Source organism: Orbicella franksi, chromosome 11 (assembly GCF_964199315.1).
Source record: "Orbicella franksi chromosome 11, jaOrbFran1.1, whole genome shotgun sequence".
Lineage (NCBI taxonomy): Eukaryota > Metazoa > Cnidaria > Anthozoa > Scleractinia > Merulinidae > Orbicella > Orbicella franksi.
In genome coordinates, this window is record NC_138155.1 from 27,828,417 (window position 1) to 27,851,269 (window position 22,853).

A 22,853-nucleotide genomic window follows, 5' to 3' on the forward strand; every position below is an offset into this window, starting at 1 on the left:
TGTGCTCTCGAGTATGATGCTTTTCGGCATGGCGATTGGTTTTCAATGTTTGGCCTTATTCTCCTCATGTTTAACTAAAATTTTGGATCGTTGTAGTTAACTATTTAGTGAACGCAACAAACTTTCCGTGAACAGTTGCTGACAGCGTTAATAATTCAAGTTTCACAATGGCCCCAGGAATAATGCCACTTACATTATTGCAATAATTGTTACGGATATCTCCGAAACATAATACAAGGTTTTCCGCCAAAGTGATCTCTTGAACGTAAGTCAGTAAATTCTGATCGCGAAAAATGTGGTCTCAATGACTATTTCTCCACTTTTCCATACGTCACGCAACTGAAAACCGCGCGTAAAGTGAGTGTAAGCCATAAGTAAGCTATAAATTCTAGCATGCAAACTTAACTGTGGAGACAGATCTAGAGAGCGAAGTTTTACAAATAGTTTGGCCAGACCTCATACTATTTTTGTTTATTCTGTCCATCGCTCTGATGACTCTACTGATAAGTAAAAGTATTTGGGACGAGGTACACAAGTCATTCGATGATCTGACCACTCAAATATTGATCAAAGGTCTATTCTGTTATCCTGATAGAGAAATTCAGGGTGTAGTCCGCAAGAGTGGTCTGTAGGGGAGCCCTTGTGGTTGTCCGTGATCCGTTCCGTTACGGGTAGATAAAACTAAGGTTTTGATGTACTTATGCTTACGCTTATGCTTGCGTCGTGGCTGTCTTCTCTAGAGCATCGCTAGTGAGTCCCTCGGTCCCTAGGAGACCCGAGGGACTGGTATATACCTGCGAGAGACTGGACCCTCTAGCCGACGATCCAAGATGGCGGCTTTTCGAACAGTGCCTGAACGACTTTTGAGACCTGTTGCACGTGCATTGTCTGCAAGAAACAGCGACTTTCTTGCTTCCAAAGCCACCCTCGGCAGACCTAGGATGTATCGTGCTGCCCTGTGCAAGGAGCTGGGAAAACCTCTCGTGGTAGAACAGGTGCCTGCAGTGGAGAAACTAAAGGCGTCCCAGGTAAGCAGACACGATGTGAACTTGTTGTGCTGTGTTTTTTAATGATATGATTTTTGTTTTTGATTCTTGGCTTGATTGAAAGTCCAACACATACGTTACATTTTTCATTAATCAATAATTTGCATATGGATATCTGGGATGTCATCAAATTCTCCCAATTAGTATTAACAAATGTATAGAGACAAGTAAAGAGAATTTGTATGTCTCCCAATAAGCTAATAATTCACGAGGAAGTAGGGCGTCAGTCACAAATATACATGTATCGCATTCTTCCCACTATCACAAATAATAAGCAATTGCGGGTATATCTTGCTGGTTGCAGGCTGCAGGTTGAAAAGATCTGAGGTGAAGTCGAATAAACCTCATTATAATCTATCAAATTTTTACTTGCGCATGATTGGTTTAAATGCGTCACGTGATTGAATATTCCCCAGCCAAACCTGGGGAATATCCAAGTGATATTCCCCAATTTTCAAACCCACATGTGAACATTGCGAAAAAAAAAAAAAAAAAAATTAATGGATAATAAACATCACCTTACCTTACCTTAGGTCAGAGTTGCTGTTCATAGTTGCGGCATTAACTTTGCTGACATACTCATGTGTCTTGGAAAATATCAAGAAAAACCACCATTGCCATTTACTCCAGGCAAGTATTAGCCAGAAAAAGAGGAAAATGTGTCTCTTTGTGGACATATATCATTTCTCCCTGTCTGTCTGTTTCCCTAGCTAGGTCTATTTTTTAATTTGTTTTGCCTGTGTTTGTAGGTAACGAAATTGCTGGAGTAGTGATTGAAACTGGAGAAGGTGTAAAGCAGCTGTCAAAGGTGATTACAATATTAGCAAAAACACCTCTCATACCCCAAAATGGATACCTAACAGTATGGTTCACAGGGATGTAACTAAGGCCAGTTGCCAGAGTGACCTGTGTTATATACGAGCATCCCATCCAGGTGGAGCCTTCTCATGTTATGAAATGAAAATTTTAGTGTGGACTACTTTGACTAAAGTGTTGACTTTGTACTATAACAAAGGGGTAACATTTCTTGGTTTGGATTTCCTGGCAGGGTGACAGGGTATTTGGACTGGCAGCACTGGGTGGATTTGCTGAAGAATGCATTGTTGAACAGAGTGTGAGTTCTGAAATTATTATGATGAGAATTTTTGTGCAATAGAACTCCCCCACTGGTCCAGGTACAATGACCATGTTTTAACTTTAGCTGACAATTAAGCAAGTTTGTTCTCTCAAATACAACAGGGAGATTTTAGACTTCTTTGTGCTTTAAGACAGTCCATCTTAGCAGTCTCTATAAAACCTTTTGATCTGTATAGGAAATAAATCAGAATGTTATGGCCTTTTCTTTGTGTGCTAGCTTAATGACAATGACTTTTTGTTGTCTACAGGGTCTGTGGAAGATTCCGTCCAATATCGAGTACAATCAGGCTTCTGCATTTGCAGTTTCTTATGGCACAGCATATGTAGGCCTGACCAACAAGTCCAATACACAGCCTGGGTAAACATGGTTGGTTTAAGTTACAGTGGAATTCCGATTTCTCAAACTCTTGATTTTTTTGAAACTCCAGATAACTCAAACCAAAGTAGCTTTCCTCTCCTCGGTCAAACTCTGTAATAATAGTTTACCCCAGATTTCTCAAACTACTTGTCTGAGTTGATTTTTTAACCAATTTTTGTTTCCCTTGTAGGTTTGAAAAATAAAGATCTCACTGTATTTTGAAACCAACCACAAAGTGATTATTTGGTTATCAAGTTTTAATTTGTAGCTCCTGTTGAAAAGAGTTTTTTTTTTTTACTTGTTTTCTGTGAAAAGAATAATATTGTAATTTTTTGTTATCATTCTAGCCAAACAGTTTTAGTCACAGCGGCAGCAGGAGCTCTGGGCTTAGCCACTGTTGACATCGCAGCCAATGCACTGGGAGCCAAGGTACATGTATGTAAGGTGGAGATGACCCTCACTAAAAGCTAAAAATTAATTAATCTTTCCCTTGTATTATTCTGTTGTAAAATTTTCGAAGATGCCATGGGAACACAAAACAATCATCAGCTGATGGTTCTTCATTTGTTTCCTGGTCTATCAAACTTTTGACAAAGAAAAATTGTGACAGGTATGGCTGGTGTAATGGAAAGGACGTATTACTGTAGATTGAGGAGTCACAGTCACAGTTCAGAGTGCATGAAGAGATCCCTTTTCATAGGCAGTCTGAGCCCAGACATTGATTACAATCTACTCATGAAAAGTGTTGTTCTCTTTGAGGTTATCGGAGCTGCAAGCAAGGACAAACTTGATGTTGTTACAAGTATGGGAGCCTCAGCTACAATTGACTATAACAAGGAGAGTATAAAAGACAAGGTATTATACACTTATGTATTATTTATAAAAGCTTTTTAGCTCTGGGTGGATGTAAGAATTCTCATAACTGCCTGACTTCTGCTTAACTAGCTGAACTGGTTCAGTTTAAAAGTACTTTATTCTCAGTGGTGAGAAGTTGGACAGCATTACAGTAATCACTTCCTGGGGAAGCAGGGAGGGATAATTCTGCCGGGGGTGGGGGGAAATGTCAGCAGCACAAGAATTACTTGTAGAATATACTCCCAATATTCCATACCTTTTTCAATGCCCTTACTATCCCCCTAAAAAAACAAGGACATGTGCACAAAAATTTTCCAGTCGATAGATTTTTTAAGATTTTTACTGCAGTCAGATAATGAGTTCCTTGTATCGGAAATGAAAAAAAATTGGCCATGATAATAAAGCGTGTAGAAAACTACCCTGATTTTGAACTAAAAGAGCTAAAAAGAATGGAATTCAGTGGTGCATGTTGCAAAAAATTCAAACTTCTAATGGATAGATTTTCTTTATTTTTTCACTAAATGTAGAAAATCAGTAGAGAAAATGATCCATCAAAAGAAAAATAGGGGTCATCGAATGTCCAAGATCATTAATTTAAGGCGAAGCTATAGCAAATTATGGCCATCTGCGCTATCATTGTTTGTTTTATTACTTAGTGCGCGCTCGATGCATGACATGGCATGTGAAATTGCATGTGCAATAAGGATGCGCAGAAACAATTAGCATGAACGTCCTTAAGCTTAAAAACCAAAAAAATATCCTCCCCCCAAAAATTTCCTGCTGAGATGTGTTTTAAAGTCTGAAGTCCGTAGGCCAACAATCCTTTATGTCTTCTTGACTCTTTTATCCTTTATTCCCTGGGGGTCACTACAGTTAGCTAGAGTGCAAAATTTAATTACTGGCAAATATGATCAAACATTTTGGTATTGTTATTAATATTCTCTGTACCAGGTCAAAGAACTAACAGGAGGGAAAGGGGCAAATGTGATCATGGAAGCTGTTGGAGGACAGGTTTTTACTGAGTGTCTGAGATGGTAAGGTATCAAAATTAAAATCTTTCACAGTTTTGCCATATGGAGCACTTAGAGTAACAATCAAGTGTGTCTGTCCATTTGTCCATCCTGCCATCAATCAGTCAGTCCATTTCTAGTCTGTCCATCAGTCAGGCTGTCAGAGGCAAACAGATCTCTTAAAATGGGTATAGGCTGTATGTATGTAATGTTTGTTATGATTCTCTGATGTTTCTCTAACAATAACGGAAGTGAGCCTTTCGAAGAGAGATTCTTTTTTTTTTTTTGGTTCAGGTCGTGATACACCAAACCATGCACTGACATCATAACCCATGAAGACTTATTTGAGCTTCCAAACAGTCAAGTGAAATGAATGTTAGTTTTAGCTTTACTGACATGTTGTTACTAATAATTTATAATTTGTGACTTTTTCTTCTTATCTAGCATTGCATGGGGAGGAGTCGTTCTTCCAGTTGGCTTTGCTTCAGGAGATATTCCACAGGTACATGTATCTAGAGATGAATTTAGCTCGTGTATGGTCCAATGATGAAAGATGGAGAAAATTTACACCACAGACTAATAATAAAATTTCTATTTATGACAACATACCAGTGATCATTGGCTGCATCATTGATCATTATAATGCACTCACACTCACTAAGAAGAAACTTGCAATCCAATTGTCTGTTCTGAGGCTTTATTTAGAAAATTGAAGTTTGAAGGGGGCTTTGCCACATAATAATATGATAATATGAAAAGAAATTTGCTCATGATGGCTTGCAGTTCTGAATATTGTTGAATAATTTTTCAGATCCCAGCAAATGTTCTCTTGGTGAAAAACTGTTCAGCTGGTAAGTTGTATTTACTCATCTCAATTATGTAAAAGGTTATATATCAAAATATATAGTAGACACAATATGTATGCATTGCAGACCTTTATTTAAGGAACCTTTTCAGTCTTAATACCTGGACTGATCAGGTCTTTTTCTAGAATTGATACATTTGATGGCTTATTAAGTTGCAACATAATCTGCGAGATCTATATTTTGTAACCAGCTGAGTGTTTGTTTTTTCTTTCTTTGTTTTTACAGCCGGTTTGTTTTGGGTAAGTACTGCTTATTGTAAAGACTTTATTTTCCATACATGTATGTGCTTATAGTCATTTAAACATTACATGTATATTAAAAAAATTAATTTTTGTTAATAAACTTACTGTTCTTTACACCATTCAATATCAATAATTTGCAGCAATCTTTTTCCTTGTACTTTCATTAGGGATCCCACATGAAGCACAACCCAGCACTTCTGAAAGAGTCTGTAGATAAATCTTTGGAGTTACTTGTGCAGGGAAAGCTCAAAGGACCACATATTTCTGGAGAATTTGAACTAGACCAGGTACTTACAGCTGTTGTTTGCAGAGATAGACTTAAGACAATCAGTGTAAGACCTAAATAACCTCCAACACAGAATCTCTTTGGCCTCATCGAGGAAAGACTGCATGATAAGCCGAAAGATTGCCTGCCTAGAAGAGCTACACAAGACATAAATTTGATTATAAAGGCCTCATGGTTTAGTTCCAGAAAATATCCATATTCCCTCCACAGAAGGGATTGGAATTTCTTGGGGGGTGGGGAGGGGGAGTTCTCTAAAATTAAAACATTTAAAAAATTATTGGAATTTCCGGAGGGTTGGGGGATGGGGAGGTATGAATATTTTCTGGAACTACACATTTCTAAAAGACATCTATCTCTACTGCCACATTCTACCAAAGAATAGAAAGTATTTTTATACCACTTTTAATTATTGAAAGAGTTCAATAATGAAACAGAAAATACATTTTGTTTTTTAGTTTGTTATATTTCATCTGTAATTTATTTTGCAACAATGAGACTTGCTTCCATTTGATTTATCCCTTCAGGCAAATGAAGCTTTCAAGTTTGTGATGCAGAGAAAGTCGACTGGAAAAGTTTTAATAAAAACAAGATAGATGGGTTGTATGACAACTAGTGAAAATAGTTATGTAAAATAATACAAAGTATGTCACATGTGCATTCATAATCAAGATTATTTTCGTTAGAAATTATTAACTTAGAGACTAGATAGTAATTTGCAAGACATACAGGACAGTTTGTTGCATCTAAACAACAACAGTTGGTTTCAAAATTTGTTTCATTAATTATCTAACATTATAGTGATTCATCAGTTAACATCCAGTGATTACCAGCAAACCTTTGCATTTCCATCAGTTGACAAAGGGTGTGTTTCTGTAAGCGTTTCTGTGAGAAAATCCAAGATTGGATTCTTAAATCTGAAAGAATCTGAGAACGGATTTCAGAGTGGATTCATTGGTTCCTTTGATGCACCATGATCAGAGAGATGTTGGATTGATCTGTTTATTAAAGAAATGCAAAATCCGTTTTTCGGATTCTTTCAGATTTAAGAATCCAATCATGGATTTTCTTAAAGAAACGTACCCGAAGTCTCTGAAAGTCACACAAATGGACACAAATTTTTTACTTTGGTGACAAATCATTGCAAGTTTACTGGTGATTCATCCCAAGTTAGTGACTAATGAAACATGCTTTAACACAGGGTGTTACGGCGCAGCAAGTGACTGCGTAACAGTTAGGTATTGTTATAAAGTGATTATTGAGTAATCATCCATTCAATCTCAAATCAATACATCAAGTTGAAAAACAGAGCCTACCAACGGTATGTCAGCAGTTTGGGTATTGGTTTGGCTGATCAGAGATTCCAGGAAATTTCAATTCATGCTACACTGGAGTTTTTCTAGGCTTGATTTCCGCCACTCTTGGGTCCATGTGCCTCCCTGAGAAGAGGGAGCAGCTGGTAACAGGGTTCGTACCCTTTTTCAGAATCAAATTTCCAGGACTTTTCCAGGACTCGGATTGATTTTTCCAGGACTCTAAAATTCATATTAACCCTTTCACTCCCAAGATCTTAACGTTAATTCTCCTTACTGTCTGCCATACATTTCATATTTTTTTACTTTAGATTAACAGATTTCCAAAACTTTCCAGGACCAGTAGCCCTTTTCCAGGACTTTCCAGTCCTGGAAAATGCCACAATAAAATTCCAGGACTTTCCGGGTTTTCAAGGACCCGTACAAACTCTGTGGTAATCGAGCCTAGAGTTTTTCGTACAGCTTGAATAAGGTTGATGTGAGATTCTAGATTGCATTGTTGGTACATGTACTTCAAAAACTGCTTGCACATAATTGAAACAAGGTCAACATCTCAGTAAGGACTCTCCTTCAATCTGCCAGTATTTGCATGGCACTACTGGCACTTTATCAAATCATTACACATACAGCATACAGTACAGTGGAACCCCAGTATAATGAAGAGCCGAGCAAGTAGGAAAAAGTGTTTAATATTGCAGGTGTTTGTTGCAATAGGGGTCTGGTCCAGACACTTCACTGGTAGTACTTAACTTTGATCAGGCTAAATGAAACTGTTGAACCACGGACTTCATTGGATAGGGGTTCATTTTTTTCAGGGTTCCACCATACATTGTACGACAAAAATTGCATCATTTCATTTAACCTCCTCTGGGCATCAGCAGAAAATTAATAAACACTCAATTATTAAGAAACACCAGACTACTTATTTACAAAGACCCTTTTAAATATAACTTTATTTTTCTAAATTATTGTGTAATTGCTATTTCAATTAAAACATAATTTAATTACAATACAACACAGTGTAATTGGCTCAAAACTTAAAGCAAATTGGAAGAGTATGGCTTGCTACAAAAAGGTTTCAAAGACTCGGCACTCTGTTGTCAACTATAGCAACTGATCTGTTTACCATGTCCATGTTTCGACAAACTTGTTTGTAGTGTCAACTTACCTATTTACAAGACGGGTACTGATTAACAATACCCTGTCTCCCTTAACACCTTGTGCTGCTGAAAACTTGAAACAAAAAGTTTGAACATGTATAGTCTTTAAACAGCAGCAATCAAACACAATCCTGAAAATGCAGGTGACAGTAAAGGCAGATGTGCTCTGCCCAGTGAAATGCTCTTTCAAACCATTTCAACTTAGTCTCTTTGATAAGGCAAATCACTTGCATGTAATTATGTTCCATTACGTCACTGCATTTTCAACTAGTTCTTTAGAGGCAATGTCACTTGAAGGCTCCTGGTGAAGATATTGAAGAGTCGTGAATAAAATTCCCTTGAAAACAATGCCTAAATATGATTTTGGTGCCTTCCTATGTTACTGATATTGTGGTTGATAATCAAATTCTGATCCAGCTTGTGTTGACTGTGGCGTTGGGTTGAATGGTTTGGGTGGCAGTTGAGCAGGGTCCGGAGGTTGAGGCATCACTGAAAGACAAAGGAAGAAAAGTAATCAAGATTATTCAAAACAATCAATCTCCAGGTGAGGGCACTTCCTCTCAGACCTCCTTCAAGTGTCTACTTTATATGTAAAGAGACCTTATGCCACACTAGTCATAAAAGAGATAAGTGAAGGTGAAGGTTGATTTGACAGGCACAAATGTACATTTATAGTCTTGACAGAAGTGTGAAACTGGACATTTAGTAAAGATAAACACAAACCTGGTTTAAACTGTTCAGCTGTCATTCTTGTGATACAGATTCCTACTCCTTCAATTAATGCCAACAAGATGGCTCCTACTGCCGCTGATCTAACAGCTGCTGAGGGTCCACCTACAGATGGTGAGAAACGTATCTTGTCATGTTTGGGAATATAGTGACTCCTTGGGACAACACTTCACTTCATAGTGTGACAAGGAGTGCTACAGCATACTTCTCCTGTTGGACTTGATGCAAGTTCATTAAGGGTTATCCCTCAGCATTTTGTTACATTGTCTAAAATATTGCAAGTGCATGTACCAATTTAGTTGGAGAGAGGCACTCTAAGAGAAAATTGCCTTGTCCAGGAGCACAGGCCAACAACATGACTAAGACTAGAAACTATTGGTTTGCTCCACTTCATAGTGTTGTGATTACTTTCATAGATGTTACACAATTATATGATCAACACATTACCTCTTGCGGCTAGCACAGCCCCTGTGATGGCGCCACTTCCAATTGAGTTCCATGGATCCTCTTTACCTCTTAATCCCATCAGACAGCAGTCGAAAGTAGAAAATAAACCTCCCCACACAGCAAAATTACCTGCAGTAACAGATAACCACATTAAAGGCACCTGATAATAAGCTAAGAAGGACCATGCAACAAAACTGTGTAAGTTTAACACCTCCAGGTGAGGAAAGTTGAGAACGTTTCTAGTGCAGACTACATGTATATTATTGATTAGAGGTTCCTTTGGCAATAACACCCATGTGATTACGACACAGGTTCAGTAAGTTGATATAAACAATAAACAATACACAAGATATATGATATCTGAAGAAATAAGCAGCAAATTAGATGAAAACACTTGCTGAGATCTTGACTATATCACAGGAATGTAATCTACCAGGAAATGTTTTGTTATGCAACAGTTGATGACCAGGGTTGTCATTTAGGGCCTTAACACAAAACACCTGTTACAGCTGACAGGGCTTCGATGATATGTGTAAACTTATCTGCTGTTGATATAATTCACCTACAAAGTAACAACTTTGTTACGGATATGAAGATCAAGACAACAGGTGAGTCAAAACTAAATGACAACCCTGCCAACAGAATCCAATCCTGCCTTTTTGTCAACTTTGAGAGAATGGTTAAAGGATAAAACAGAAACACTTACCTCCAAGAACAGGAGCCCTTGTTTTAACCGCTCCTATACTACCATAGAGTCTTTGTCCCTATAAGAAATACCACTTATTATCAGACCTCATATTAGCCAACCAATCAAATGCACCTACATAGACTGTACATGTAAGTGAGCATTGATAAGAGTCCAGCAGTACACCCGGTTACCAGGATGAGTGATTGTTGAGATTTAAGGAATGCAAACCCAGAACAGTGCGTAAATAAGTGCATTAACTTCTCCCACAAAAACTCAGTACATTTTCAGCGTACTTTAAATCGTGGAAGTTGGTCACTAACTACGATGAAAATTATGCCACTGACATCTTATACAGTTGAACTGAAATATTTCATTAAAGATCTGCCGTATAACATTCCTATGGTTTTAAACGGCCTTAAGTATCACAGGTTATTCTACAAAACGGCAAAAGCAAGCAAAATGAAACTTACAGCCGGCGAATTTCTCCATCCTTTCACGAAGGAAAAGATTCCACCACCGATCGCGCCCATTGCGAACGCTCCTCCACAATCATCCACAATGCGGTAAGGACTTGGAAAAAATCCATGAACAGAAATCAGTTATTGCAGCTTTAAAAAATACCTAGTTTTAAGAGATCCAGCTAATTTAAACGGCAAGGAAACGTAAAATTACCAGGGCTCTCTCGCATATTCCTCCATCTTGTTTCACGCACGTTTTTATGCAGTTGTGACGCAATCGTTGCAAGTGAGTTTTATTTCGGTCTCTTATTGGCTTATTAGTTACAGCCAATCACGACGTCTAATAGAAAGCGTAACAAAGACAGCGCTGTGTGATGGGTAATGATGTCTTCAGCCAATCAAAATACAAGTATTCTCGCGCCAATTTCTTTGATTCCAATATGGCGACAGTTTTGCTGATGAATTTCTCTTACATTTCTTGTCGTTTTGTGCAGTAATCTCGCCAGTATGTTGTCTTTTGTGGATGTGAAAACTTCCTCTGCTAAGTTGGCTGAGTGGAGTCCTTCAGACTGGCCAGAGTCACTACCAGAAATGAGGGTAATTTGTTTATAGATAAGCTTATATCGACCATATCCTGCGTGAAATTTTAATAATTTCTGTGTTTAAAATTTTAATTTTTTAGACGATCGACAATCTACTCAGATGTTCTATTTGCTACGAATTCTTTGATGTTGCAATGATAATTCCAGAGTGTTCTCATAATTGTAAGTTCATTTTATTTAATAATGTCTCGGAAACGGACAGAAATGTTATCCTCCCAAGACAGAATGTTTCGTTATCATGTGGAGTTTGGAACGGAGATTTAACTGAATTGCGTCAGTTGTTCCTATGGAATCTCAGCTTGAAGCAAGTCCTACAAGTTCTTATTTTATTACTGTTGGGTTGATAACATTTTTATGTATACGAGACCCCATTCATAGGCTTAAATTATAAATAGTGTCTCAATATACTTTCCATTGTTATTGTTTTGAAATAAGGATGGGCAGATACCGATATCAAATATTCGATACCGGCGATACCAAGGCCGGATCGGGAAAAAAAAAAAAAAAAAACGATACCAGCGAGAAGTTTCAATGCTTTCAATACTGCACCTGACCTGTCCTCACTTTGTCTCCTCAGCCTGCATTCTTCTGGTCATCACCATTGTGTTATTGAGTAGGACTATGTTTTCGTTAATAGACTGAAATCTTTGACTTGTTTATCTGTGTTGTTGATTCAACAAGAAAGTACTGAACAACAATCAACATTATCAGTGCGAGACAACCTTGTACTTGGTCAACCAGATTATGTGATTTACCACTTAACTCAATCGCGTCACAGTATCGGTATGGATATCGATATCGAAGGAAAAAGTCAGTATCATTCTTGGTATCGTATCGATTTGAAAAAACGGTATCAGCCCATCCTAAGAAATAACGCAAAGAAACTATTTTTCTTGGAAACTAATAATAATTTATTACTTTCCCAGAAAAGTTTTGTCGCTAGTAGAGAGGAATTGGGGTGGGTTTGTGGAAGTAGAAAACCTTTCATGGAATTGGGTATGGATGTTTTGGGCAACAACACTTTTTCTACTGCTGGGACTTTGCAGTGTGGAATAAATTTGGTATAACCTTGACAAGTGGTTACTGAAGAGAAGTAGTTAATTATGAGAGTTTTGATCAGAGAGGTCAATAGGAGAGCTTAAAATTTGATGTTTATTACAATTTTCAGATTGCTCATTGTGTATCCGAAGATCCCTTAGCTATGAACCACAGTGTCCCACATGTTCCTCGGTAAGTGTTTGAGGGTCTCTCTTTTTTTTCCTTTTTAACATGTTAATGCCTTAGACAGCTTCTGATAAGGAGAGAATTAAGTAAATAAGGGAATACCATCCTGATGTCAGGGCTTGAGAATAAGTTAAATTCCTGACTATTGCTTGCCCTGGGCAAGTCTTAGTTTGTTCTTTTAATGATTTGTTATCAGATGACTTGTCTAATCCCTTGGCCGTCGGACAAGTGAGAATGAAAAGTTACTTTCCCAGAAGGAAAATCTACTTGTACAGGATAATGGAACGGCACTTTTTTCAAGCCCTGGATGTATAACCGAATTCTCAGAGCTGACATTAAAAGAAATGTATACTGATTAGTAAAAAGGATTAATATTTTGAGGTTTAGATAGAGCTCATATCAGCTGATCACGAGAGTGAGTTAATGCAAGACCATTTTATAACAAAATGCTAATAATTTTCTGTTTTCTCATAGAAAGTTAGTCCACCAAGTTTAAAAACCAACAGAGTATTAGACGAATTAGTTAAGAACTTCATCAAAGTCAGGTATTCTACTCCTCTATGTTAAGTGATATTTTTTGTTTAGCTTGGTAATACAATATCATAGTTGATGGGTCATGGGGGGAAATTGGGGGTTTTCGTTTTATGGTTTTGGTCAAGTGTTTTTAGATCAGTTTTTTCAGTTTTGCTTTTAAAATATACTGTTTTTTGGTTTTGGTTTCTGTTGCAGCTTTCATTTTTTACCCCTTAGTATTTGGTTTTCAGGTTTTGGTGATAAGAAAAGCATTTTTTCGGGTTTGGTTATTTGCTTGCCTACTTTCTAGCCTCTTTATTTCACCTTGGGCAATCTGTCTATTTTAAGTTCATGAAGTGTGCTATATCAATGATGCAAATTAGATTAACAATGAGACATCACTTCTTGATAATTGTGCTACAAGTGAGTCCTGTATTCCAGTCAAATTTGGTCCAGATGTGTTCTACACAAATCAGAAAAATAGTTTGATCTGGAGGTTACAATCACCTTCTCTCTCATCTCATGTTTTATAAAAATCAAGTAGGCAAGGAGTTAACAGTAAGTTTTAAAGGTATGGCAATAATGTTAAATCAAAGAGTCTTGAACCCTCAAGAAAGGAAAATTACTGTTTTTTTTGGAGAAACTGTATTTTTCTAGGATATTGGTGCTGTTTCAAACTATTTATATAAGATTGTCAACACCTGTAATTTACCCTGTGTGAACTCCCTTGTTTTCTGAATCCTGTACCTGATGTGTATACATTACTGTGCTGGATTTTAAACTGTATTATTATTTTTTTATTGTCATAGAACAAAGCTGTTAGAATTAGCAACAACCAATGCCCAGAAAACAAGTTTAAAAGATGATGCTAAAAAGAGAGGTGAAACAAAGAATAAAAGAAGCAGTACTGCCCACACAAGAAGAAGAAAGGTAATGCTGTTGTTTTTTGTTTTGTTTTGTTTTGTTTTGTTTTTTTTCACTTTTCAACTTCTAGTTTATACAGTGACAATCTGATGTGTGGCAGTCCAAGAAAATGTTTTAAAAATAGTTCTTTTTTCCCTGCAATTTTTCTTTACTGAAACATTGGATTTCCAACACTTTTCTGGATGAGGGATTACCCACTTTTATGAAATTATAATCTCCTATGAAGTGTGGAAGGCACAGTGGTATAATGGTTAGTGTGTTGGACTCCGGATCAATCCCTGCTTGGGATCACTGCATTGTGTTCTTGACTATTCTATTCTCTCCACCTATGTGTAGAAATGTGTGGCGCAAATTTGAATCTTGGTGTAACTCTGCAATGGACCAGCATCCCATCCAGAGCCTGGAGTAGAAATACTTCCAGTCACTTCATGTGTTGGAAACCAGATTTAAGCACCAGCCATCATTGCTTTCAATAAAATTCGAACTAGGCAGACCCCTAGTGCAGTAACCATCAGAGAGCACTAAGATAACAACATTCCCATATACGCCAATTTTTGAAGGTTTTTATCATTGATAGTGATTACCGGTATAGCTGGTAATTCACAACAGAATACGTGCTGGAGCTCTGGCACATCCCAGATCTTATCAAGAGTCGGAAGCTATTTTGGCCACCTGGCTTGAATGCAAACTTTCCTGTACTACTTGATGTGATTGATTTTATTTTATAGGCTCAATTAACACCTCAAAATGACTCAAAGTCTTCAAGTCCAGACACAAAGAGACAGAGGCTTGATGCAGAGAATGAGCAAGTTTCAAATCCTGTGGAGGTGACATTGAATGATGAATTAGAAAACCCTGTTAGTACAGCAGAACCTGAAGTCGCTGTTGTTGATGAGGAGGAAAATCAGCAGGAGCAACAACGATCAGAACTACAGCCAACAGCCATGGATGAATGCAGATCTGAAAATGAAACCCCAGCACAACCTTCAGATGCAGACTTTGGTAAGTGTTCACCTGGGCCGGGTTGTTCTGAGCCCAATTAAGCTACCCAAGATCATTGAGAATTTCATTTTTTTTTAATAATTTATCCTATAGATAGCTGCATAATTTTTTTAGCCATAGGGTTGTCATAGGCAGCTAATACCTTATTTATAAGCTTCAAAATTTATGTTTTCCTCTTTCCTTTCTTTGGTGTAAATAAATGATGTTGTTGTTATAACTTTTCCATGAGGTTAAACTTCTGTTTATGTTGTTTGTCCTTCAGTTTTGAGGGTCAGTAATCTCAGACTACACAAAACGCAAGCAGCGAAAAAACATTTTTTACAAGAAAAATGAATACTTCAGTTAACTTTTAATCCTGGGTTAGTGTTAACTGGCTTTTGAACAATCTAGCCCTGATGATAGTACAGTATTAGCCATATTTCAATGGATTGTTGGTGAATGTAAGGTTTTTTTCTGGGAACCAGTGACTGATTTCAATATTATGTTGTTAATTTGTAAAGAAATTATCTGAAATTAAATTACAGTAAGTCAAAAACCTGTTTTAAAATAAGTTGAGGCTAGAAGTTTAATTCATTATTTTTTCTCTCAGCTGAGTGTCCAGTTTGTGGTGACATGGTTCCACACAGAAAAATAAATTCACATCTTGATGCCTGCCTCACAAGAACAGAAAAGAAAAGTTCTTTACGAAGGTACAAAGAAAATAAAAATATTAGCCTCTTACTGACTGAGCTTGAGGGCCGTACTGGGGAATATTGGCCTAAGAAAGTGGCAGTATGGACAAAGTGCAGCAAGGTCCGTTAAAAAATGACCAAGAGATAATATTCCCCAGTACAGCTTGAGAAAGCTGGGTTAGTAAGTAGTTATATGGCACTTGAGCCAGGCTTGTTTTGAATATGCTGGCTTTCAGAATTACATCGATATACACAGCTTATGATGGCCTGTATGGCAAAATCCTGACCAAGAAAGAACCAATCAGAACACTTGGATTTTCCTCAAGACTACCTTGCCTTATAATAAACTGAATTAGCTTTGGTTGTAATGTTATGTACAGCCTTGAAGTGTTGTCATCTCAAAAGCACCTCGCTTTCGAAGTTTACCAGCTCTTCCTCTTTGTGTCAGCAAGCAAGTCTAGCAAAATATTCAGAGACCAGGATAACTTGTGAATGCAGCATAGTCTGAACAATACAAACATTAATTTTGTAACCTTTCTTTTAAAATTTCTTTTTATCTGAAAGCAGGAAGAAAGCCAGTGAGTCAAAGACTAGTAAATCAAGTAAAAGAAAATGTCCATCTGATGCAGAATTTCAAGAATCTCCTCCTGGATCAAGTGATGACTCAGCTTCCTGTTCTGTGATTCAAGAAGCTTGTTCTTCAACAGCAAGTTCATCTACCTTGACAATTAAAGGCTCCAATGCACTTATGTAAGTCCCAAGATTGAAAATATGAAGTTTCCCTATCATTGCCCATGGATTTTTGTTTAATATTATTTGGAGAATTGTGCATTTTGTCAAAAGACTGGCTATTTGGTAGACTTTGGAGTTTTCTTTGTGTGTCTATTTTTAGCCTTTTTCCTTAGTGATATTGATACTGCAAAGTCTAAAAGGTTATGAGGGTTGGTGCCCTAATAGACTCTGGATCGAGGTGCCTAGATTCAAGCCCTGGCTGGGGTGGGGTCACTATGTGTTGTTCTTAGATAAGATGCTTGACCTCACTGTGCTCTGTTCTCCACTCAAGTGACAGTATAAATGGGTACTTGCAAATTAAAAGCCGGGGGTACCTCTGTAGTGGACTAACAGCCGGGCTAACATCATATCCAAGAGGGAGTAGAATGATATATATGTAGTCACTTAACGTTATTGAAACTGTTCATAAGAGCAGTTCTGATGGGCTACGAGACTTCACCTGTACTGTTTAAAGAGAAATATTTAAAATATTAGTTACTATTAGGGGTAATACACGGTCTGTACAACAGGGTCCGAAATTGCGCTTTCCTGGTCGCCAGTGGGCGATTAACTATTTCGTGCCACGATAATTGCACAAACAATAACTTTGATTTTCAGCCAAATCAATTAAAATAAAATTCAAAGCCGCCCGCTAATTGGTCACTTCCTTTTTACCTTTCCGCGGCTCTTGAAGTATTAAACCAATTTTAAACTTTGTGTTTCGCTGCGAAGGAAAAATTTTATTGACACTTAAATTGGCAACCACATTTTTCCATATGGTGACTGAAAAAAAAAATTTAAGTCGCCAGTTGGCGCCTGCCAAAAAAAGTTAATTTCAGACCCTGTACAATATGAGGCATTATTTTTTCTCCAGTCGGACGGTACAGAAAAGAAAGCCCCTCCCTAAACTTGTTTACAGTGTAATGGCAGAAAAGGAATTACGACAAAGACTGAAGGAATGGAATTTGTCAACCAAAGGAGATAAATCTGTGAGTAGACAAGCCCAAAAACTTTTCCTTTACTGATTTGATTATTAAGCTTTTTTTTACAGCAGGCAATGGGCCATTTTTCCATGGATTCTTTAGCTGGAAAAATATCTGAATCTATGAATCATGTTTTGTCTATTTTTTTCAGACCCTTGTTAAAAGGCATCAAGATTTTGTGATGCTTTACAATGCACAATGTGATTCACCAACACCTATGACAGGTAAATTGTATTGATGTATTTAACAGTCCTTCTTAAAATTAAGTCAATACGAAGACCATGCTTTTAGCTAGGATTCTGTGAGTGGCCGTCCACTCCGGTTAGGGAGGTCTGACCAGTTGCATGTCCCCCAGAAAATTTTGAAGCAAAGCTTCTTAGGTGCAATTTCCGCAATTTTCAGGTGATAAATGTATCAACTGGACTTGAATGATAATGAGCCATTTTCATCGCTCAAAACCTAAAATTGATTGAAACTGAAGTTGCTTGTGCCCATACTAAACGCATCAAACTAACATGTAAAATAATATTTTTTCACAGCTGCTCAAATTGCGAGAGAGGTCGAGAAAGCAGAGAAGACAAGAGCCAAAGAAGCATCTTCTACTTCAGAAGCATCAACATCAGTATGTAATCAAATTAACAACTTATTCTTATAGAAAGTAGAGCATACTCTAAGTATACTGAGAGATTCCAAGGGTAATGTGACCACGTCTAATTGCTATATTATTTTGAAATTTTATCTCCTAGTAATTGATTGTTCTTTCTCTATTTATAATTTCATTTAATTACACAGGGTCTTCATTTTGAGAAAGACCAAAGTGAAGAAGATATGGACAAAACCCGACAAAAATACTGTAAGTTTAACCTACTTGTTTTAAAGAACTTTGCGTTACGCACTTTTAGAACCTAGGGATGCTCCTGCAAGTGTAGCAATGGGAGGAGAGCAAAATAATTATCGCTAATGGAAGATAAAAGTCAATTCCCATCTTAGGATGGGTGGGTGGGACAGCTCATGCAGTGGTAGATGGATGAATGGCTTCACACAAAGACTAACTTTGACAAAATGATCTTTAGACGAAGTCCATAAGGCCTAAATATCCTCAAGACACTAGAACCCTGACTCCTACCCTTGTGTGTTAAAAATGTTATTTGCTTCATGATTTTGTGGGCTGGCTTAAAATCATTGTTACTGGGCTAGTCCATTGCAAGTCTTTTCGAGTTTTTGAAGGCTGTCTTTGAAGCAACCCTCAATACTTAGTTATATGCTTGGGGATACAGGAGCACCTTGTGCAAGAACAGAGCATGAGAACCTGGGCCAGACTTGATGCTGGATCCTCTGGAACCCAGGGCATTAATCATTCAGCCTCTGTGATTGAGTAGTACTGTTCAGGTTTGAATGTCATTCATGAATATTTCCTTTCAACAGTATAACTATGTGTCTTTATTTAGTGAATGAACATCAAGATGATTTCAACAAACTAATAGCTGACATACAAAAGAGACAGCGAGGCAAAAGAAAGAAATCTGCTGCAAAGACCTCAGGCCAGTACAAAGTTATTTGCTTCTGTTTTATGAATTGTGTGTGTTGTAAGCACAGCAGTCAATTATTTGAAAACATTTTCTTTATTACATTACAACCAAAGGTAATTTTAGAATCAAAGGTATTGTGTACTCTGTAAGGTAAGGTAAAGTCTGCATGTGAGCCAAGTGGCCCATCAGGCCAGAGCTTATCCCGGTTTCTGTAGCATGAAGCGACTAGGAGTATTTCTACTCCCCCCTGGATGGGATGCTAGTCCATCGCAGGGTTACCCCCAGCATTAAGTTCGCTGGTACCCATTTATACACCTGGGTGGAGAGAGGCACTGTGAGAGTAAAGTGTCTTGCCCAAGAACACAACACAATGTCCCCGGCCAGGGCTCGAACCCGGACTGCTCGATCCGGAGATGAGCGCACTAACCATGAGGCCACCATGCCTCCCTAACATTAATTTGTTGCGTGAGTAACTAAAGGTGGAACAATCTCTTTCAGTTCTAGAATGACAGGGTCCTGTGGTATCATCAGAGACCCATGAATTTTCTAGAATATTGCTAATCTTTCCCTGGATGACAAGTCTATCACCAGCTAGACCCCTTCTCTCTCCCTCTGCAGCTTTGTCAGACTGCCCTAGGCTTGCAATATTTGCTTGGGCAAATAACAAGAACACCTCATGCTTAAGAACACACCCCAAGGATGAGTGTTAAGGGTGATGTTCTATCCATTAGACCACCAGTGTGAAATAAAATTTTTTGTAGTGACGTTCCAGTTATTGGAGCTTTGTTTTAGCTTAAGTATTTACTTTTTGTTGATTGCAGTGAGTGAAAGCTTGGATAGGAAAAAGGTTGATACTGCTGAGGAAGATTTTAAAAAATCAGAGAATAATGAAAGTGGTGATCCAAAACACAGTGATGACCAGGAAAAGAATGAAAGTACAGAGAAGTCAGAGGCGACTGTTGAAACGTATCTACCTTTCTTCAGGGAAAGTGACCATGGTTCCTCACAACATGAGCAGTGCAAGACTTCATCTGTTATTCCTGAGCCACCATTGTCTCCTAGTCTAGCTTCATTGGAAGAAGAAGATGAGAACACTCCTTCACTTGGCCTGGAGGATGATGACTGGGTAACTTATCATTCTCTGTAACACTTTGCATAATTAACTATTCTTGGACAAAACAGTTGACTCTCACAGTGCCTTCTCTCTACAAAACTACCAGTGGTTCAGGCAGGGAGTGCAGAGAGAGGGTTTTAGGATGAGAACGGATCAGGACAAAACAAGGATGCAGCATGCACATGAGGAAAAGTCTCATCCCAACCTCTTCTCACATATACTGCCTTTTTGCACTCACATTTGCAAGGATAAATGATTGTCGGTTCCTAAGAGAAAAAGCTGACTGCAAGCTGTCTGGGATAACTCTGCAATGGACTATCATCCCATCCAGGGGAGGGGATGATAATACACCTGGTATCTTGATGCCACTAAAAGCAGATTTAATCAATTCCCTGGTAAGCCATTTGGGCTTGAAGTCAGACTTCACAGAGTACCTATATAACCATTACAATTTTGGTAAGAATTTTAAAACAATCTCTGGCTGAAACGATTTCAAAATTACAAGCTTTCGACTGCCTTACCCTGTCTTCGATGGGTAAAATGTGAATGACAATAAACAAAGAAAAAGAAAAAATTTGAATACAAAAAGTCCTGGACAATACATATGACATTCTTATTGACAAACATTCATAATTTCCGTTTTTATTATTTGGCAATTTCACACATTTGTATTCAAATTTTTTCTTTTTCTTCGTTTCATGTCATTCACATTTTACCAATCAAAGACTGTAGTGCAGGCAGTCAAAGCTGTAATTTTTTAATTGTTTCAGCGAGAAATTGTGTTAAAATTTTTACCATGTTTTATCCTGGCTATGCCCCTTCAATGTTTTCACATTACAATTTTCCTCATTATTAGGAATTTCAAGAGGACAAATCTGGAGATCCAAATGTTATCCCAGAAAGGTATTGTATTGTCAGTAGACTAGTGGTGATAGTGTTAGGTTGTTGAAAATATTTTTTTTGCTTAAATGTTGGACAATATCCAAACTCTTACTGTCAACCTCCTTAAAGAAATGTCTCATTCTCAAGTCGCAATTCTGTGCTAGTAATTCATTTCCATCCTCGTCATCATTAGTCACCTTCACTTCCTAATGCGGTTGCACCATTTCTACCATATTGGTCTAGAAAATCAAACCATTATTACTGGGTTTCCTGTTACCCAGCTATCATTTGTTGCCTCCATATTGCAAACCATTTTCCTCCTAGCCATCGTTATTCATCCTCACTTCCTAGTGTGTTCCTGTTATTTGTCAAGTACAGCTCAACAATTTAATCAAGTCAGTTTTATTGTTATGTTTTGTGTGATCTGGGAATACACAAAAGTAATAGGTGAAAGCACCAGTCAATTTTACAATATTATTTAGACTGTTTGGCCTCTCCCTTGTTTCAGCCCAGTAATAAAAGTTGGAAGAGCCACTGACGCAACTGCGGACACAGAGACTCCACTAAGTGAGAGTGATGAGGAGTTTCAACAGAATCAAACATTTGTTAATAACAAACGTGTCAAATCTAACCTGTTCTGACCCTAGCATTCGCTGAGCAATGAACATTGATAAACATTAGCCTTATTCTCTACAAGTTAAATGTCTTGATCTAAATTATTGAATTGGATTTCTCTCTTCCTGAAACCATATTCTGTTTATGTGGAGTAACGAATTTTTTGCACAAAACAGTGAATTCTACAGTTGAGAGAAGCTCAGTACAAAGCCAGAAATATAAATGACTTTATTGCAAGAGGTCTCCAAAGCAAACAATGTAAGGGTCAGTGAAGGTTTACACCCATATGCCTCATATTTTCACATTAATGTTTCTCATGTAACCGACAAGCAAATTGGGTAAAATATGTAGGAATGTCTCAATTGCGATACATGTATGAGCCATTGACTAAAACAGAGAAACAAAAAACAAGTGAGCTCCAGATTACATATTTCTCCTGAAAAAGTCGATGATGCTCATACATAAATATTTTTCTGGGTGGACAAATGTTTGTGGTCTCATAACATATGATCAACTTCAGCTCTTGCAAAAATAGAATACCGGTAATATGCTGGAGAATATTACTATACAGTGAAATAGTTGACTATTAGGAATTGTACTACAATTGTATTACATGTAGTCCACACAATGTCTTGGGAAACATTCCAAAAATGTTTTGTACATATATAATACTGTTACATTTGTCACACAAAATAGGGTACAGAAACAGATAATTCCTTATACCAAATAGTATAAAATCATATTTTCTTTAAAAAAAAAAACTGTATATGGAGGGGGAAAGGTTATAAACAATAAAACGATGAGTTCTTTTTAAACGCATTCTTCCGAGTCTCTGTTTTCTTTTTTGTTACCTCATGACCTTTTACTTTCACCTCAACACCAGAAATAATTGTGCAAGTAATTTTAAAATTGTTGTGTTGCTATCAAACTTTTGATGGCCCTTATAAGAGATCTAAGGACCCAAACAAAAACATTAAAATGTCTTCAAGAATGATGTATGACAGCCCTTGGTAGTAGCAGAAGAAACAAGAGAATCGAGTGTATAGAGAAAACAACTTCACACGGACCAAGAAGAGAAATGTGGGATGAAGTCACTGATTGGATAACTGATCTGAGTTGGATCAGTGATGGAGAGTTTGGATTAGATTGGGTCCAGAGCCAGATAAAGGAAGGAGTGATGGAGGCCTTCCCAGATGAATGGTAATACCTGGGTGATCATGATACTGGAGAGCAGGTGTGTTTCATTTTGTGTCAAATGTTTTTTTTATTAAATTTACATTCATAGACCATTTAATTGTAGACACCCAGCTAGCCTTCTACACAGATGCTCCTTGGACTCATCACGCAGTCTTCCTTCCCCACGTTAGGGAGGAGTGTGTGACAAGCCTTCAGAATGTCTGCCTATGAGGCTATTAGCTACCCCCTCCACCC

General features: G+C 37.6%; 3 protein-coding genes and 1 long non-coding RNA gene across 8 annotated transcripts; 3 read left to right on the forward strand and 1 right to left on the reverse strand.

The window, feature by feature from the left end:
• Positions 1–571: 571 nt before the first annotated feature.
• On the forward strand, positions 572–8,051 carry LOC145502254 (protein Cryzl2-like). The gene is made up of 13 exons (XM_081481507.1): positions 572–1,028; positions 1,580–1,676; positions 1,796–1,854; positions 2,095–2,160; positions 2,432–2,541; positions 2,889–2,970; positions 3,301–3,396; positions 4,348–4,430; positions 4,851–4,908; positions 5,218–5,257; positions 5,498–5,511; positions 5,682–5,801; positions 6,325–8,051. The coding sequence occupies exons 1-13, from the start codon at positions 831–833 to the stop codon at positions 6,391–6,393; spliced, it is 1,092 nt and encodes a 363-aa protein (XP_081337633.1). The 5' UTR covers positions 572–830; the 3' UTR covers positions 6,394–8,051.
• Positions 8,042–10,911, reverse strand: LOC145502255 (mitochondrial import inner membrane translocase subunit Tim17-B-like). Its single transcript, XM_081481508.1, has 6 exons — positions 10,807–10,911; positions 10,605–10,704; positions 10,153–10,210; positions 9,447–9,575; positions 8,994–9,104; positions 8,042–8,759 (listed from the first exon to the last, which is right to left on the reverse strand). Exons 1-6 carry the CDS (start codon positions 10,830–10,832, stop codon positions 8,650–8,652), a joined length of 534 nt encoding a protein of 177 aa, XP_081337634.1. The 5' UTR covers positions 10,833–10,911; the 3' UTR covers positions 8,042–8,649.
• Positions 8,723–9,545, forward strand: LOC145502256 (uncharacterized). The gene is made up of 3 exons (XR_014051300.1): positions 8,723–8,814; positions 9,032–9,122; positions 9,465–9,545. It is a non-coding gene; the product is annotated as an uncharacterized LOC145502256 (long non-coding RNA).
• Positions 9,550–22,241, forward strand: LOC145502252 (E3 ubiquitin-protein ligase RAD18-like). Of its 5 annotated transcripts, XM_081481503.1 has the most exons (17): positions 9,553–9,644; positions 11,087–11,189; positions 11,275–11,356; positions 12,363–12,424; positions 12,893–12,963; positions 13,741–13,861; positions 14,584–14,857; positions 15,447–15,546; positions 16,093–16,278; positions 17,174–17,288; positions 17,434–17,506; positions 17,822–17,904; positions 18,075–18,135; positions 18,731–18,823; positions 19,633–19,937; positions 20,782–20,828; positions 21,316–22,241. In XM_081481503.1, exons 2-17 carry the CDS (start codon positions 11,100–11,102, stop codon positions 21,446–21,448), a joined length of 1,896 nt encoding a protein of 631 aa, XP_081337629.1. In that variant the 5' UTR covers positions 9,553–9,644; positions 11,087–11,099; the 3' UTR covers positions 21,449–22,241. The 5 variants fall into 5 exon arrangements, with proteins under 5 accessions (XP_081337631.1, XP_081337629.1, XP_081337628.1 ...); XM_081481505.1 differs by lacking the exon at positions 11,087–11,189 and having other exon boundaries at positions 9,550–9,644; XM_081481502.1 differs by lacking the exon at positions 9,553–9,644 and having other exon boundaries at positions 10,912–11,189.
• Positions 22,242–22,853: the final 612 nt, after the last annotated feature.